At 40.6% G+C, this 16,140-nt stretch overlaps 1 protein-coding gene across 1 annotated transcript in view; it reads left to right on the top strand.

Annotated features, from left to right (window-relative positions):
- The window catches only part of LOC109922049 (solute carrier family 22 member 5-like), a 186,001-nt gene that overhangs the window by 16,641 nt on the left and 153,220 nt on the right, over nt 1-16,140 (top strand). Inside the window, exons 3-5 of the mRNA XM_048603984.1 lie at nt 2,085-2,239; nt 10,329-10,500; nt 13,001-13,127. Of these exons, the coding sequence (XP_048459941.1) occupies nt 2,085-2,239; nt 10,329-10,500; nt 13,001-13,127 (454 nt within the window). The remainder of the gene's footprint in view (nt 1-2,084; nt 2,240-10,328; nt 10,501-13,000; nt 13,128-16,140) is intronic.

Here is a 16,140-nt window from a genome sequence, read left to right as displayed (position 1 = left end):
GCTTCGCCTGCTGTGTTCATCCAGCTCTACACCTTGTTATCTCAGATTCTCCAGCATCTGCAGTTCCTACTATCACATGACAATACCTGTTCCCTCCTCCATGCCTGCTCCCTCAAAAAGTGACATAGGCAGCAAGCCATCCTTCAATCTCAAAAGCACAACCCTAACATAATTTCTAAACCTTGTGGTGTACTCTTACCAAAGTTATGGTGCATGTGTCCCAACAAGATCCTCATTTATTTCTGTGTAAATCTAAGGTCTGGATTTTAGTCTCCCCACCAACTGCTCTGTTGGGCATGTTTTGTCAATGTGGGGACATTAAATAGTTGACTGCCCAGCCCACCTCCTTCCCGATAAACTGCCGGGTGAGGCACACTCTTGGCCATATCTTATGCCTAACGGGATCTTTAACTGTCCAGCCAATTGGCAATCAAGGACTTTGGTCTATCTCCACCGCTACAAAATGCTGGTCAGATGGGAAGGGAGTGGAATAGTGGTAGTGTCACTGGGCTGGGCAATCCAAAACCCCAGGCTAACATAACAAGGTATAGAGCTGGATGAACACAGCAGGCCAAGCAGCATCAGAGGAGCAGGAAGGCTGACATTTCGGGCCTAGACCCTTCTTCATCCAGCTCTACACCTTGTTATCTCAGATTCTCCAGCATCTGCAGTTCCTACTATCTCTGAAACAATTTTAACCCCAGGCTTATATTCCAGGAACATGGGTTTGAATCCCAACATGGCAGATGGGGAAATTTGAACTCAATAAAAATTTGCAATAAAAAGCAGGTTTAATGTCAATTGTCATAAAGGAAATGTCTAAAATACTGGGCATAGAAGTGCCCTTATGCTGCAGTGCTACTAGCCTTGCCTCTGAGGCCATAATTCAAGTCCCATCTGCTTCAATGGTGTGTACTAACATCTCTGAAGAGGTTAACTGGAAAATGGAAAGCATTGGGCAGCAGTCCTGTGCAACTGTAAATTAAGATGGTTCGTGGACTCTCAGTCGAATTATTTATTCTGTGTTGCCGTGGAATCCCTGGGCCACATAAATGGTGATGTGTGCAGTTGTAATTCCATTTTGGTTGTTTACAAAATTTGTGTTCTTCTTTTTAGTTGCACGTAAGCCCCATCTTAAGCCTGATCTTTATTACCCGACGCACAGAGGAGTGGGCAAGTTGGGGTACCAGCTCATGGGCCTGCCCCTGGTGGGCAGTGCTTGCTAATTGTTACTGTTTAGATGTTTTAATTACATAATTTGGTGTGATTCCAAAAGGAAAACAGTCACACTTGGCAATGCAGCCAGGCCAGAGTAGTAAGGGAACATCAGTTGGAAGGGGGTGTCTTATGTAAACAGGGGCAATGCCATGCCCTGAAGGCAATATGATTCACCCATACCCTAAAATTCTATTTGTGCCTTTTTCCAGTGGCCGCGCCCACTTTTCCCTGTACTTTCTCACAGGCTCGACAGCACCCACCATTGAATTCTCCCCTTGCTTATTTGCTCAGACTGCTGGCTAATCAGGTTAGTGGGAAGCTATAAACGGTTTGACTCAATCACACACCATACACACACACACAAGCACGCACACGCACACGCACACACACACAAGCACACACACACACGCACCACACATGTAAATGTACATTCCTATACATGCAAACACACACACATATACATGCACACCCACAACGCATTCATGCAGATACACTGACACATGCACACACCCACATGGGGACACACTTTCAAATGCACACACGCACACATTCACACACACACACAGTCTCACACACAAACGAGTGTGTGCACCATGCACATACTCGTGGAAGCACATACACAAACCATCCAGTTCACCCTACCCCATCTCCCATTTAGTAGTCGATTTCCCCCTTCCACCAAAAGTTCCAACCCGAAGTGTTCATAGAGAGGTCCGAGGTCTGTGTTCAGTTGAGAGTATAGATGTTGTATGTGTACCAGTTTATGTAAATTAGTATGTGAACAATTACATGCATGAGATTAGGTATATAATAGCAAGTATGCAGTAATGTATAGGGGTCAAACTTGGTCTGCTTCTGCTTTGCAGGTTTGGAAGGAAGTTAGTTATGTTTGGAACTATGGCAGTCCAGACTGTATTCAGCATGCTTCAAGCATTCTCTCCAAATTGGGAGATATTCTGCGTTCTCAATTTCCTTGTGGGTCTTGGACAAATTTCAAACTTGGTGGCTGCCTATGTTCTTGGTAAGTATCTACACTATTCAATATTTTAATTAGCCCTTCCCCCAGTACCCCACAGGATTTTGACATAATTAACATGACACCAAGTTCCAGTGTTCGCATATTGGCTCGTAAGACCGGGAGAACACCTATTGAATTGTGAGGCTGAATTTCTTTTTGTGGAGTAGTGGTCAAAATACTCTGAAATGTGACAAGCAGCAATAATGTTTCTGATGGGATTGGGAATCGGGCATTTACTGAATTATAGAAAAAGCAATGTAAAAAAAGCTGCAATTCACAAAATTCGGAAATTCGGTTTGATACAAAAAAACTGCAAGAATAATCTAAATATTACAAAATTGTAACTCCATTTTAGTTATTTACAAAATTTCTTTGGAACTGGAGTGTTTTTTTAACAAAAAAACTTTAAATGCCAAGAGATTTAAGTCCTTTGACAGATCCAGTTGAAAATCGATGACATTCCAGCACACATGCATGGGGAACGAGGGAGTGTGGGAATCAGGTTATAACTGGAGTTAGACAGCTCCAAGCATTTAGTTAGCCTATCAAACTGTGAACTGATAGACACCCAATGTGATAATGATGGGTTGTGACTTCATCATGCAGTATATTTCCCACAATGATAGCCCCCAGGTTTATGTCAGCTGGCAGAGTAAAATGCAAAGCACTGATTTTTGTGAACTGGAGTTTTTTTTTAACAAAAAAGCTTTAAATGCCAAAAGATTTAAGTCCTTTGACGGATCCAATCACCTTGAAAGTCCTCTTGACTGCTTGTCAATTCCAATCAGCATGGCAATTCTTTGGACATCTTGACAGTTCCAATGAGTTTGTACACTGTTATGCACACTCATGTCTACTTCTAACAATCCCAAAGGCCACCTGACTTTTGCTGAAGTACGATTGACATTTCCCAAAGAGCACCTTCTAACTCTCCCAAAGGTATCCCTGAACCTATCAAAAGGGTACCTTACTACAACAAAAGAGTTTTTGTGTTTCCCGTCTCGAGGGTCCTAAGTGGACCCTCCTAATTTTAAAATCAAGTCCTTTAATTCTGGAGTTGCTCCCTTTATCCACAATGCATGTTTACTCCTTCAAAGAACTCCAATAAATTGGTAAAACACTATTTCCTTTTCACACCAATGCTTCCTGATTTGAATTGAGTTTTCATAAATTCCCAGGTATAACCTCATTAATGATTGTTTCTAATATCTTCCTCACAATAGATGTCAAGCTGACTGACCTAAAGTTTCCTGAATTCTGCCTCCCTCCCGTCTTGAATAGAGGACATATATTTACTATTTTCCTATCATGAACCTTTCCTGAGTCAAGGGTTATATTTTCCAAACTTATAACACCAACACAACTATTACCTTGCTCAGTAGCCACCTCTTTTAAGACCATCGGATGAAGACTATCTGGGCCTGGATACTTGGCAGGGCACAGTCCATCAGTTTGCTTGGTATCATTTCCCTCATGATTGTAATTTCATGAAATTCCTCTCTCCCTTCCACCTCCGATTTATAGCTATTACTGAAATGTTTTGTATTCTTTTATAGTGGAGACAGAAGCAAAATATTTGTTCATTTCATCCAATATTCCCTTACTTGCTATTAACTCCCATTCTCATTTTAAAGCCTTACTCTCTGTTTAGTTATCCGTGGAAAAAGTTGCTATTTGTTTTTGTATTTCGCTCATACTCTAATTTCTCCCTCCTGATTAACATTTCAGTGTACTGTACTTTCTTATGAGCAATCATCTGATCTTCTGCTCATCTGTGCACGGTTATGGTTTTATCCCAAGATTGATGCTGCCCATGACTACTTCAATTAACATGGATGTTGGGTCTTTCCTTTAACATTTTTCTTTTTAGCAGGTACATATTTATTGTTGAGTATTCTGAAATACCCTCCTAAATGGCTGCTACTGCATCTTTATTTGATTTATCCCCTAGCCTAGTTTCACTTCAGCTAGGTCAGCTTGCATGCCATGTAATTGTCCTTATTTATCTTTAAAAATTAATATGATTAGACTCAGTCTTCTCCCTTTCAAACTGGACATACTGTTATTGCTGCCGCGTAGAGTTGCCTTTGCTCTTGAGGTTATTAATCTGTCACATGCAATTATACCAAGTCTAATATAACTTGCTCCCTGGTTGGTTCCAAAAGGTGCTGCTTTAAGAAATTACCTCAATTCATCTCTGAACTGGAGGTTATGTTGTGGTTGTACAGGACATTGGTTAGGCCACTTTTTGAATACTGCTTTCAATTCTGGTCTCCCTGCTATAGGCAGGATGTTGTGAAACTTCAAAGGGTTGCCAGGATGTTGCCAAGGCTGGAGGGTTGAGCTATAGGGAGAGGCTGAATAGACTGGGGCTATTTTCCCTGGAGTGTCAAAGGCTGAGGGGTGACTTATAGAGGGACATAGATAGCCCTTTTTGAAGGGGGTTTAGTGGAGGTTTACAACAGTGATTCCAGGACTAAAGATCTTAACATATGACGAGTGGTTAAGGACTCTGGACCTGTATTTGATGGAGTTTAGAAGAATGAGAGGGATTTGATTGGAACTTACAGAATAAGACCATAAAACAAAGGAACAGAAATTAGGCCATTCGGTCCATCAAGTCTGTTCTGCCATTCAATCATGGCTGATAAGTTTTTCAAACCCATTCTCTTGTTTTCTCCCCGTAACCTTTGATGCCATTGACAATCAAGAACTTATCTATTTCTGTCTTAAATGCATTCAATGACTTGGCCTCCACAGCCCCTGATGTAATGAATTCCACAGATTCACCACTCTCTGGTTGAAGAAGTTTCTCTTTATTTTCGTTCCAAAGAGTCTTCCCTTTACTCTAAGGCTGTGCCCTCAGGTCCTATCTCTCCTGTCAATGAAATCATCTTCCCAACGTCCACTCTGTCCAGGCCCTTCAGAATTCTTTAAGTTTCAATTCATTCCCTCTTCATCCTTCTGAACTCTACTTTGAGGGTAGGATAGACTGGACGTGGAGAAGATGTTTCCAGCATTAGGAGAGACTAGGACCCGAGGACAAAACTTCAAAGTGAAGACACCACCCTTTAGAACGGAGATAAGAAGGAATTTCATCAACGAGAGGGTGGTGAATCTGTGGATCTCATTGCCACAGAGGACAGCAGAAGCCAAGTCATTGAATGCATTTAAGAGATAAATAGGTCCTTGGTTGGTAAGACGATCAAGGGTTAAAGGGAGAAGATAGGAGAATGGGTTTGAGAAACATATCAGCCATTATTGAATGGTGAAGCCGACTCAATGGGCCAAATGGCCTAATTCTGCTCCTATAGCAGGTTTTAATCCTTTAACTTGAACTGGTTAACATTTAAGGTAACTGAGTCGTAGTCCTGTGATGGCTCTGATGTAACTCAATGGCAGGACTTTTGCAAATGTTCCAGAAACTGGATAACTGCCGATCAGAAAGTTAATTTTCACTCGAAATTACTGTATAGTTCATACATTGGGCCTGGAAAATCTGGACTCATGTGTTCTGCTGACCTGCACTTTCCTGATGTTCTTCTCACAGGAAAATCACTGACTCAGTTTTGATCCATCTGTTTGGTTGTTTGTCTTTTAAACTCTTGTGAGATCATGTTTATTTCAAAGTATTCTTTATTTACTGAGTTCTCAAAATGAAAAAAAAATTCCCATTTTCCACAAGCGTGGAATACTTATTTCAATGACTGTTCACTGACCCCAATTAGTGGTCTCCATGTATAAGCTCTCATTAACATAGCTAGATGTAGAAAATTCTTTCAAATGATGTTGTTCTTTAAGGGATTTAGTTTTCGCCGCAGAAACAAGTTTTTCAGGGAAGTCATATAAGCATATAAGTACTTTGATTCTTCTCCGTTCTGGGCCTTTTTCAGATTCAGACAGTAGAATCTAAGTTTTCAGCTTTGTGAATTCTCATTAGGCTTTATTTCAGCTGAAATGAGTAGAATTCTCTATGGGAGATCAGGTATTTCCCAGGATATCCCTCCTTGACATGGGTTTGCCAGAAAATCCACCCACAACCAACTTACTGGGATTTAACTGTCTCCTGTAAATAGATTTTATTTCTGGGAAGAACTAGCCCAAGTTCCTGACCTCCTTCAAATCGTCCATTCCCTTGTCAAATGATCCAATAATTTCAGGGTTTCAAACACAATGAGATCACTGACTTAATTACTGAATTGTGCTGAATTATCTGATCTGAGATATGGTGATCAATGAAATATTGGAATTGATCTCTGCATTGCTGAACTAAAAGTTCAGAAAATTGTAGTGAGAACTCCCAGTCCTATGAATTCAGCAGTACAGCTTCTGTGTTTAGGTGCCATCATCCTACTAAGCCCCAAGTTTCGTGAGCATGTGCACATTTCTAGTCATGACAGAATGCAAAATAATTGACCAAGATGTTCATCATCAAACTAATTTGACAAAAATCACTTTCTATCCCCAGACTCCTTTGAATGATGTTGTCATTCCTCAAACAGCACATAAACATGCAGATGCTGATTAGGGTCAGCTTACCAAACTAAAGCAATGACAGCAATGACAACCATTGAATTTTGAAAGCAGCATTGGCACCTTCCAGTATTCATTGTCAGTCCACTGTTCTTTGGATTATAATATTTACAAACATCATTATTTCTTTTCTGGGAGTTCCATTATTTTATGCTAACTGTAGCGTCCCAGAAGAAATGCTAATTTATCTTCTCTCAATGACTGGACCCAATAGTGGAAAGTACACATATTCAGTATTCAGATTAAGAGAAGGTTTGAGCTCTGAGGCCCCAGTCCCTTCAAAGTATTTCCGTTTGATGCAAAAAATGTCTGTCATAAATGCACTAAAGCTGAAATTGAGGTAGAATAGAAAGACTTAAAGGGATTTACAATTTATATAATTGAGATTTTATGTGCCTTCACAATATTAATACTTGACGTGGTGGGAGTCTGTCCATTCAGATGGCTCATTTCTGATGTGGTTGAAAGACAAAACTGATGCTGGTAGATCTTAAGATGCCTGTTGCAGTGTTGTGTGGCCAAAAATGGCCATTATTTATAACAGTTTTGAAAATGTCGATAAATCTTTATTGAAAAGGATACAAGAAGGAAAACAAGGAGGTTAGCCAACATTTGCTTCAGAGCTCACAGCAAAAACTAATATTTATATTGTGCCTTTAATATCCCAAGGTAGGTATAAAGTAAAATTGGGAACTGAGCTACATGAGGTGAAACTAGGGAAGATAACTAAAAAGTTGGATGAAGAGGTAAGTTTCAAGGAATGACATGTAGAAGATAGGAAGTTTAGAAATGTTGAGAAGTTTCGCAAGGAAATTCCAGAGAATGGGGCTTTGAAAGCATAGTCACCATGAGTGGAGAGAAGCGCTCAAGGGGCTAGAATTAGAGCAACACAGATATCTCAGACGTTATGAAGTTGGAGGAAACTAAAGAAAGAGAAAAGTTTAAGATTATGGAAGGACTTGAGTGTAAGGGTAGTAATGAGAATTTTAGAATGACATGCTGTTCAATGAAGAGTCTGTGCAGGATAGCAAGCATATGGATGATGTGGGTATGGGATTTAGCACAATTTATGGCATGGAAAGCAAAGTCTTGGATGACCTCATGGTTGATCAGCACTGTGTTGCAGTAGTCTCCTCTAGAGATAACAAAGGAAATGTTGAGGGTTTCAGCAGCTGATAAGCTGAGACATTGGTGAAGCTATGTGATGTTTTTTTTTTCTCACCTTATTATTCCTGTATTGTGGAGGTAGAATGTGATTGTCTCAGTGATAGTACGGATATGTATTTGAAAATTCATCTTGGGGCCAAGTATAATATAAAGTAGCCTGCTTGAGCCAAAGACATTTACAGGGGAAAGGATTGGAGTCAACAGCTAGGGAATGTCGGTTGTGGTGGAGTGGAAGACAATAACTTTGGACATCTTAAAGTTTTTAGTTGGAGAAAATTTCTGTCCATCCAGTACTACATGTTGGTTGAACATTCCTGTAATTTAACAATAGTGTAGAAGTCAAGAGAGGAAGAGGAGAGGTAGAACTAGAAATCGCCCATGTATCTCTGAGGGTCGGTGTGGACTTGTTGGGCCGAAGGGCCTGTTTCCACACTGTAGCGATTCTATGATTCAATGATGATTTGTAAAAACGTATTTCTGTAATTATGGGTGATGTCACTGAAGGATAATATGTAGATGAGTCTAGGAAGCAACGATGTGATTGAGTCTTAACTGCCCTCTGGGCAATTAGGGTGAGCAATAAATGCTGCCTAGCCAGTGACGCCCTTATCATGTGAATGAATAAAAGGGGGAGCCAGGAGTAGGTATTTGAGGGACAGCAAAAGTAACTGAGTGAGAGCTGAAAGGGAAACTACTGTAGTTGATTCTCTACCTACTCTTTGATAGAGAATGGAACTATGCAAATAGAGCTCCCTTTATCTGGATGGAGAGGTGTTGGAGGAGGAAGGAGGGGTCAACTATGTCAAATGTTGCAGATAGATTGAGAATGACAGGAATAAGGTTTTATCTCTATCAGGGTCATAAAGGATTTAATTTACAAATTAGTAAAAGCAGTCTGTGTCAATAGTAGAAACCCAATTGGAGAGATTTAAACATTGGCTTTGAGGAAAGAGAAGCATGGATTTTGGGAGGCAGCAACACATTCATTGACTTTGGGGTGGAGATGGAGGTTGGAGATGGGATATGGTTTGCAAGGATTGTGAGGTTAAGTATTTGTCATTTGAGAGGACTGATGACCACTTTTTTAAAGGAGAAGAGAGTACTACATGAAGAAAGAAAGCCATTAATGTTATCAGCTAACATGGATGAAGAGTTTGGTGAACAGTTTATTGGGAAGAGACGTAAAGGTGCTGGAGGTGTTTGTCATTGGACAAGATGAGATTGGAGACGATATGAGATGAGACCGTAGAGAGAAAGATGTGAGTTCATGGCTAGGGTGACTTCAGTGGAGGTATGTTCAGGTGGATTGCTGAAAGGGAGGAAAACCACAGGAGTAACCAACAGTGAAAGTAACAGTAAAACTGGCAAAAGGCACATATGATTCCAACTTATTTTTCAAAATGGAGCTGCAGTATGACTAGCATGCTCATTTCAAAACGTTACTGGTTTTTACACCTGCAAACTGATTAGATGGCTTTGGTGTTATTGACAAAAATGTCCATGAGGTCTTCTCATTCTTTCCTTCTATAGTTGAAGGTGAAGGTAGCAGAGGCAAGGGGCAGGGTTTAAGTAAATGGTTTGCAGTGAGAAAAAGTCTTAGTTTTTTTGCATTTCAGGATGATCATGAAATGGTGAAGAGATTTAACAGATAAGGGCAGGACTGATCCAGCCACATTTGACAGAGAATGTCTAAGCCAGTTATCCACCATATCATATATATTCTGGGTGCCTTAGAAGTAAGGAAATGGAGAAGAGGACTGTAAAAGCATGAGCACTAGGCGAAAGAGAGTCATAGCTTTATTGGGGTGAGGACATCACAGGTGGGGATGAGGGTGTTATTGAGTAAATCAGAAACTGTGGATATGTTAAAGAAAGCAGAAGTAAATAGTTTAAATTTTGAAATGCAATTCGAAGTGAATTGGTGCCTGATACATGGTAACGAAGGGATCGGTTGCAGCACTTAAAATGTAAAACGGTTGGAGAGCATCCAAAAGTATGAACCTGGTTTATTATTGTGGCTGACTGTCATTACTTACTCATAGACAGAGGTAATTATCTCCAATTTCAGGTCTGTTAGACATCTCAGTTTTTAATTGCTTTTCAAATGTAAATCACATTTTCCCCTTCTCCCTACCATGTGCCATACATAAGATGGACTGTGATCACTGGTGTTGGACTGGTGATGGACTGTGATGGACTGGTGTTTTTCACTGAGCTTGGTTTGTTGTTTCTGTATTGTGCTTAGGGAGTATTCATCTTAATTGTTGAAAGCTTTTCTGAATCAACACAGAAGAATACTTTCCTTCAGAGCGGTGATACTAGGCAATGAAATAAAATTAAGAAATAATTTACAGTTGCTGTCATCCTTGACCTGGCTATTCTCTTCTTACAGGATCTGAGCTTCTTGGGAAATCCATTCGGGTTATATTCGCGACACTGGGAGCTTTTATTCCTTATGCAATCGGCTACATGGCCCTTCCTTTGGTAGCGTACTTCATACGAAGCTGGTCGATGTTGCTTTTCATCCTGTCTGTCTCTGGCGTGTTGTACGTTCCTTTGTGGTGGTAAGTAGGAATTAGAACCTTAACCTATATCATCACTAGCTAAGAACTTTTATTGTCATTAACTTCTGTCATTGATTCTTATCAAGAAGAAGAAACTTTAGGGTACTTCTTGGATGAAGGTAAGGATGGGGATTAGAATTGATCCTGAATTAGTGTAGTGATGTCCCCTTGACTGCAGTGAGAGAGTAAATATTCAGCAGGATCATTTGCACCTTCACTGCTCAGGAAATAATTATGTGATAGCCATCAAAAGGCCATTCTAACACTCATCCAATTTTACCAGATTGAAAACAGTGTATTTAAAATCAAGTGTGTTCTACAATGAGGAGGTGATTTTCTATGAGATTACTGCTCAGGCGGAAGCTGATTTTAAGAACATGATTTTTGAGGCAGATAAAGTCCACCAAAACAGACTCTAGCTTTGAAAATCACACTTCAGAGCTTTTCTGAATCCTGTAGGACAGTAAGTGATTGATAGTATAAATATACCTATTGGAAACTGGAAATTAAAGTAAAAGAGATGCAGCAGGTATACTGTACTCAGCCAGAATTGAAACCTGGGCACTTGCACTCCATTCTGCCATTCAACAATCATAGCTGATCTTCTTCAATGCATTCCACTTTTCTGCACTAGCACCATGTCTGTTGATATCCTTAATATCAAAATAATCTGTCAATCTCACTTTCAATGACTGTGTATCCAAAACCCTCATGGTAGAGTTATTGAAATATTCAAAATGCTTTGGGTTAAGAAATGTCCCCTGAACCACTGTCCTGCAAAGACCACTCCTTATTCTTACACTATGTCTCCGAGTTCTAGACTTTCCAGCCAAAAGAAAGTAACCTGACAAGTATCTACCCTGTCAAATTGCTTTTTTTTATATATGTCTCAGTAGGATCCCTCATTATACTTCCAAACTCTCTGGAAGGTATCTCCTTTTGAGGCAATCCCTTCTCCCAAAAAGCAGTGTAGTGGGTCTTCTCTGCAAACCTTCTCAGGTAAGTATCCTTCTTTCTGCATGGAGACCATCTCTATAAATTGTTACATCAAATCATTTTATGCATTTATATTATATGTATATATACTTTGATATATCAATGTAATAGGCCCTGATGGAATCATACCAGAAAATTATAAATTATCTTGTGAGGAAACACGAAATTACATGCTGATTGGCACTTTTCGGAATCAGAACGATTGCTGTTGTCCCAGACTTTCTGTCATTATTCCCAAGGTGTTGGATTTCCCCCAAAAATTCTTTGCTTTGCTCCAGGTTTTATTTCCTTCCAAAACATGTTAAAAACATTTCTCGTCAAACAGGGCTGTGGTCTTTAATGCTTCCTTGTATGTCCAATCGCTAACATATTTGTCTTCTACAGAACCATCTCCATTGATCAACAGAAAGCATATTAAGGTGTACATTGGCTGAAATGTTCGCTTTAAGCTGTATATCTATGCAGCAAATGAAAGCCCCCATAAAGATGAGGCAGTTATCCCCTTAAATTGTCATGGTTATGTGGCTTTTAAAAAAATTAAAGGGGGCTGCTCAGTTAAACAAATTGCCTCTGCAATCCAAAGAAATAATTAATGGACATTTTGATTAACTGTGGAATATAAATACATGTTGTTCTTCTTTATTGTTGATGTTCATACACAAAAGACTTGTGAAGCCTGGCTTCCTGTGGGATAGGTGGATTGTGAATGCAGGAAATGTTGATACTATGGGACTACTATTGCAGGCAGGGTGCTTATTCAGAGAGCAAAGAGAAGCCCTTGCTCACAGCTGGAGTGTGCTCCGAAGTGACCAGGGGTGACCTATTTTTCTCCCCATGCAATGGATGTCTACCCAAACCATCCCCTCCCCATCACTGAATGGGTTACCCAATGCCTTCCGACTTCCCAGTCGAACCCCAAAAACCCTGTGAAATACAGCCAAATATTCACTCTGCCTGGAGTTTGTTTTCAAACGTATGGGATAGAATGGATTTTTACCATTACTGTGTGAGTCATTGCACATAGACTGTGCAGAGCACAAAAAAAAATGTATTCGGGATAATTGCATGCTGCCAGTAGGGCCTGCTGATTTTTCAACAAATAAAAGAATAGAATTGAAATGTAACAGAAGTATAAAGTGCTAGATTTTCAATTCCACATGATGCTTTATATAGAAGATGAAAACAAAGATTTACTTAAGTTTGCTTTTTGTCTTTAGATGCTTCTGCATTATACTCTATCAGGGCAAGACTGTAGCCAAGATCAACTGTCCTTTGCCAATGCACTTATGATCTAGGCATTTCTGTCACCCTGTTAAATTTTAAATTAAGCATTATGTTTTGTATTATTCTCTTCGATTGTCATGTCTGAATCCACACTTTGAAGAGAAGAAAGTTATATGTTGATAATGATTGTTAAGGAGTACTTTAATACTAGTGGTAACTGGTCAAATCCTTTGTATGACATTCATATTCTTTATTTAAAACAAAATACTTTTAATACCAGGTTTATTCCTGAATCTCCACGCTGGTTGTTGATAAAGGGCAGGGTAAAGGAAGCTGAAGGACTACTCCGACATGCTGCCAAGAAAAACGGTATCACTCCTCCAGATGTTCTCTTCAGTGATGTTGAGGTATTGTCATATAGTATTGTATTTATTTCCTGTTTGTTAATTAATTCAAACATTTAATATCAATCTGCTCTTTGATTGTCAATGTTTTTTTCACATTACCCCTTCTGTTCTTAAAGCCAGAATCTGCATAGTGAGTGCTATCAGCTTATTTAACCATCAAGAATATCACAACAAGGCCTAATTCTACTTTACCAAAAGTAAAGATCTGCTTTCCAGCAGGATTCATCATGTGGCAATTAGATTGAGCATCTTAAGGTTCTTAAGACAACTGTACTGCAATAAAATGCCCTAATGACAGACTAAACATAGTTTATAGGAGACAGAGGGTTGTAGTGGAAGGGAGTTTCTCAAAATGGAGAACTGTGACCAGTGGTGTTCCACAGGGATCCGTGTTGGGGCCACTGTTGTTTGTGATATGCATAAATGATCTGGAAGAAGGTATAGATGTCTGATTAGCAAGTTTGCAGATGACACGAAGATTGGTGGAGTAGCAGACAGTGAAGGGGACTGTCAGAGAATGCAGCAGAATATAGATAGATTGGAGAGTTGGGCAGAGAAATGGCAGATGGAGTTCAATCCAGGCAAATGCGAGGTGATGCATTTTGGAAGATCCAATTCAAGAGCGAACTATATGGTAAATGGAAAAGCCTTGGAGAAAATTGATGCACAGAGAGATCTGGGTGTTCGGGTCCATTGTACCCTGAAGGTGGCAACGCAGGTCGATAGAGTGGTCAAGAAGGCATATGGCATGCTTTCATTCATCGGACTGGGTATTGAGTACAAGAGTTGGCAGGTCATGTTACAGTTGTATAGGACTTTGGTTCGACCACATTTGGAATACTGCGTATAGTTCTGGTCGCCACATTACCAAAAGGATGTGGATGCTTTGGAGAGGGTGCAGAGGAGGTTCACCAGGATGTTGCCTGGTATGGAGGGTGCTAGCTATGAAGAGAGGTTGAGTAGATTAAGATTATTTACATTAGAAAGATGGAGGTTGAGGGGGGATCTGATTGAGGCCTACAAAATCATGAGAGGTATAGACAGGGTGGATAGCAAGAAGCTTTTTCCCAGAGTGGGGGACTCAATTACTAGGGGTCATGATTTCAAGGTGAGAGGGGAAAAGTTTAAGGGAGATATGCGTGGAAAGTTCTTTACGCAGAGGGTGGTGGGTGCCTGGAACGTGTTGCCAGCAGAGGTGGTAGATGCGGGCATGATAGCATCATTTAAGATGTATCTAGACAGATACATGAATGGGCAGGGAGCAGAGGGATACAGATCCTTGGAAAATAGGCGACAGGTTTAGATAGAGGATCTGGATTTGCACAGGCTTAGAGGGCCGAAGGGCCTGTTCCTGTGCTGTAATTTTCTTTGTTCTTTGTTCTTTGTTCTTATATAGCTTGCTATCATTTTTCATTCTTTTTCTCATGAAGGCCGGTTGTCCTGTCTTAACTGTAGTTTGTTCAGCACAGCTATGAGATTGAACTGGATAAAATTGCTGGACCAGTGGAGAACACTTGTATTCAGTTAAAATGATTTAGGCAGAGGTCACTTGTGCATCTTTCCATCTATTCATAAAGACATGCATTGCATTAGAATAGCCTAAATAATAATTTGATTGTTTGTTTATACATGCTCGCTCCCAATATCTCACTGTTTTCTTGATACATTATATTGATGATGTATAAACCAAAATAAGTTTTATTGTTTGTGATAGTGAAGAAATAGAAGTGTTCGTTTGTCAGTCTGGTGAATTTCAATAAACCACAAGTGGCACTGCTTAGATTCTCCCTGATGTTATACATAACCTAGGTTAACAGGTTAATCTAATGTTAAGCCATTTTTATTCAGAGATTAGGCAGAATAATTTCTAACAATAAAATTACTTTTTATAGTGAATCCTCCACATACTGGTGCTCCATGAATAGAAACCTGGACCAGTGATATGGATACTGTGGCTAAAAGAGCAGGTCAGAGGCTGAGAATTCTATGGTGAGCAACTCACCACCTGACACCTCAAAACCTGTCTACCATAGCTTAAGTGATAAGTGTGATGGAACTTCCTTAATGAATACAGTTCCAACAACACTGGAAGGATAACATTGAGCTGGAGAGGGTTCAGAAGAGATTTACCAGGACGTTGCTGGGTGTGGAGGGTTTGAGTTACCTGGAAAGGTTGGATAGGCTGGGACTTCTTTCGCTGGAGTGTAGGAGGTTGAGAGGCAACCTTATAGAAGTTCATAAAATAATGAGGGCTATGGATAGAGTTAATAGTAGTTGCCTTTTCCATCGGATGGGGGATTTCAAGATTAGGGCGCACATTTTTCAGGTGAGAGCAGAGATATTTAAAAAAGATATGAGCGGCAATTTTTTTAAACAGAGAGTGGTTCACGTGTGAAATGAACTTCCTGAGGAATTGGTGGATGTGGGTACAATTACAGCATTTAAAAGACATTTGGATAAGTACATGAATAGGAAAGGTTTGGAGGGATATGGGCCAGAAGCAAACAGGTGGGTCTAGTTTAGCTTGGGATTAGTCCAGCATGGACTTGTTGGACGAAAGGATCTGTTTCCATGCTATATGACTATGACTATTCCGTCCAAGACAAAGAAATGTACTCGACTGACCTCCCAAACACCATTTAAGCATTCTTTTGCTCAGCCATTAGGGCACGGTGGCAGCATTATGTACATCTTACAAGGTGCCCAGCATCAACTTGCCGGGTTCCCCACTTCCGGGACAGCGAACACCATCGCTGCCGTTGCCACCGACACTGAAGTCGCGACCACCCTCACCGCTACTGCCGCCGCCTACCCCGCTCCTCCTACCTCCGACGCCGGTCCGCCCATCACCGACGCGGACGCAACTCCACCCACCGCCGGCGCAACTCCGCCCACCGCCGACACCGGCACAACTCCGCCCACCGCCGACACAGCTCCGCCCACAGCCGACGCCGACACAGCTCCGCCCACAGCCTCCACAGCCAGCAGCTCCAGAGGAGACAGCAGCACCCAG

This window comes from Rhincodon typus, chromosome 12 (assembly GCF_021869965.1).
Source record: "Rhincodon typus isolate 14 chromosome 12, sRhiTyp1.1, whole genome shotgun sequence".
Taxonomy (NCBI): Eukaryota; Metazoa; Chordata; class Chondrichthyes; order Orectolobiformes; family Rhincodontidae; genus Rhincodon; species Rhincodon typus.
Note: the sequence above shows the minus strand (reverse complement) of the source record. Positions and strands in the feature narration are given on the sequence as shown.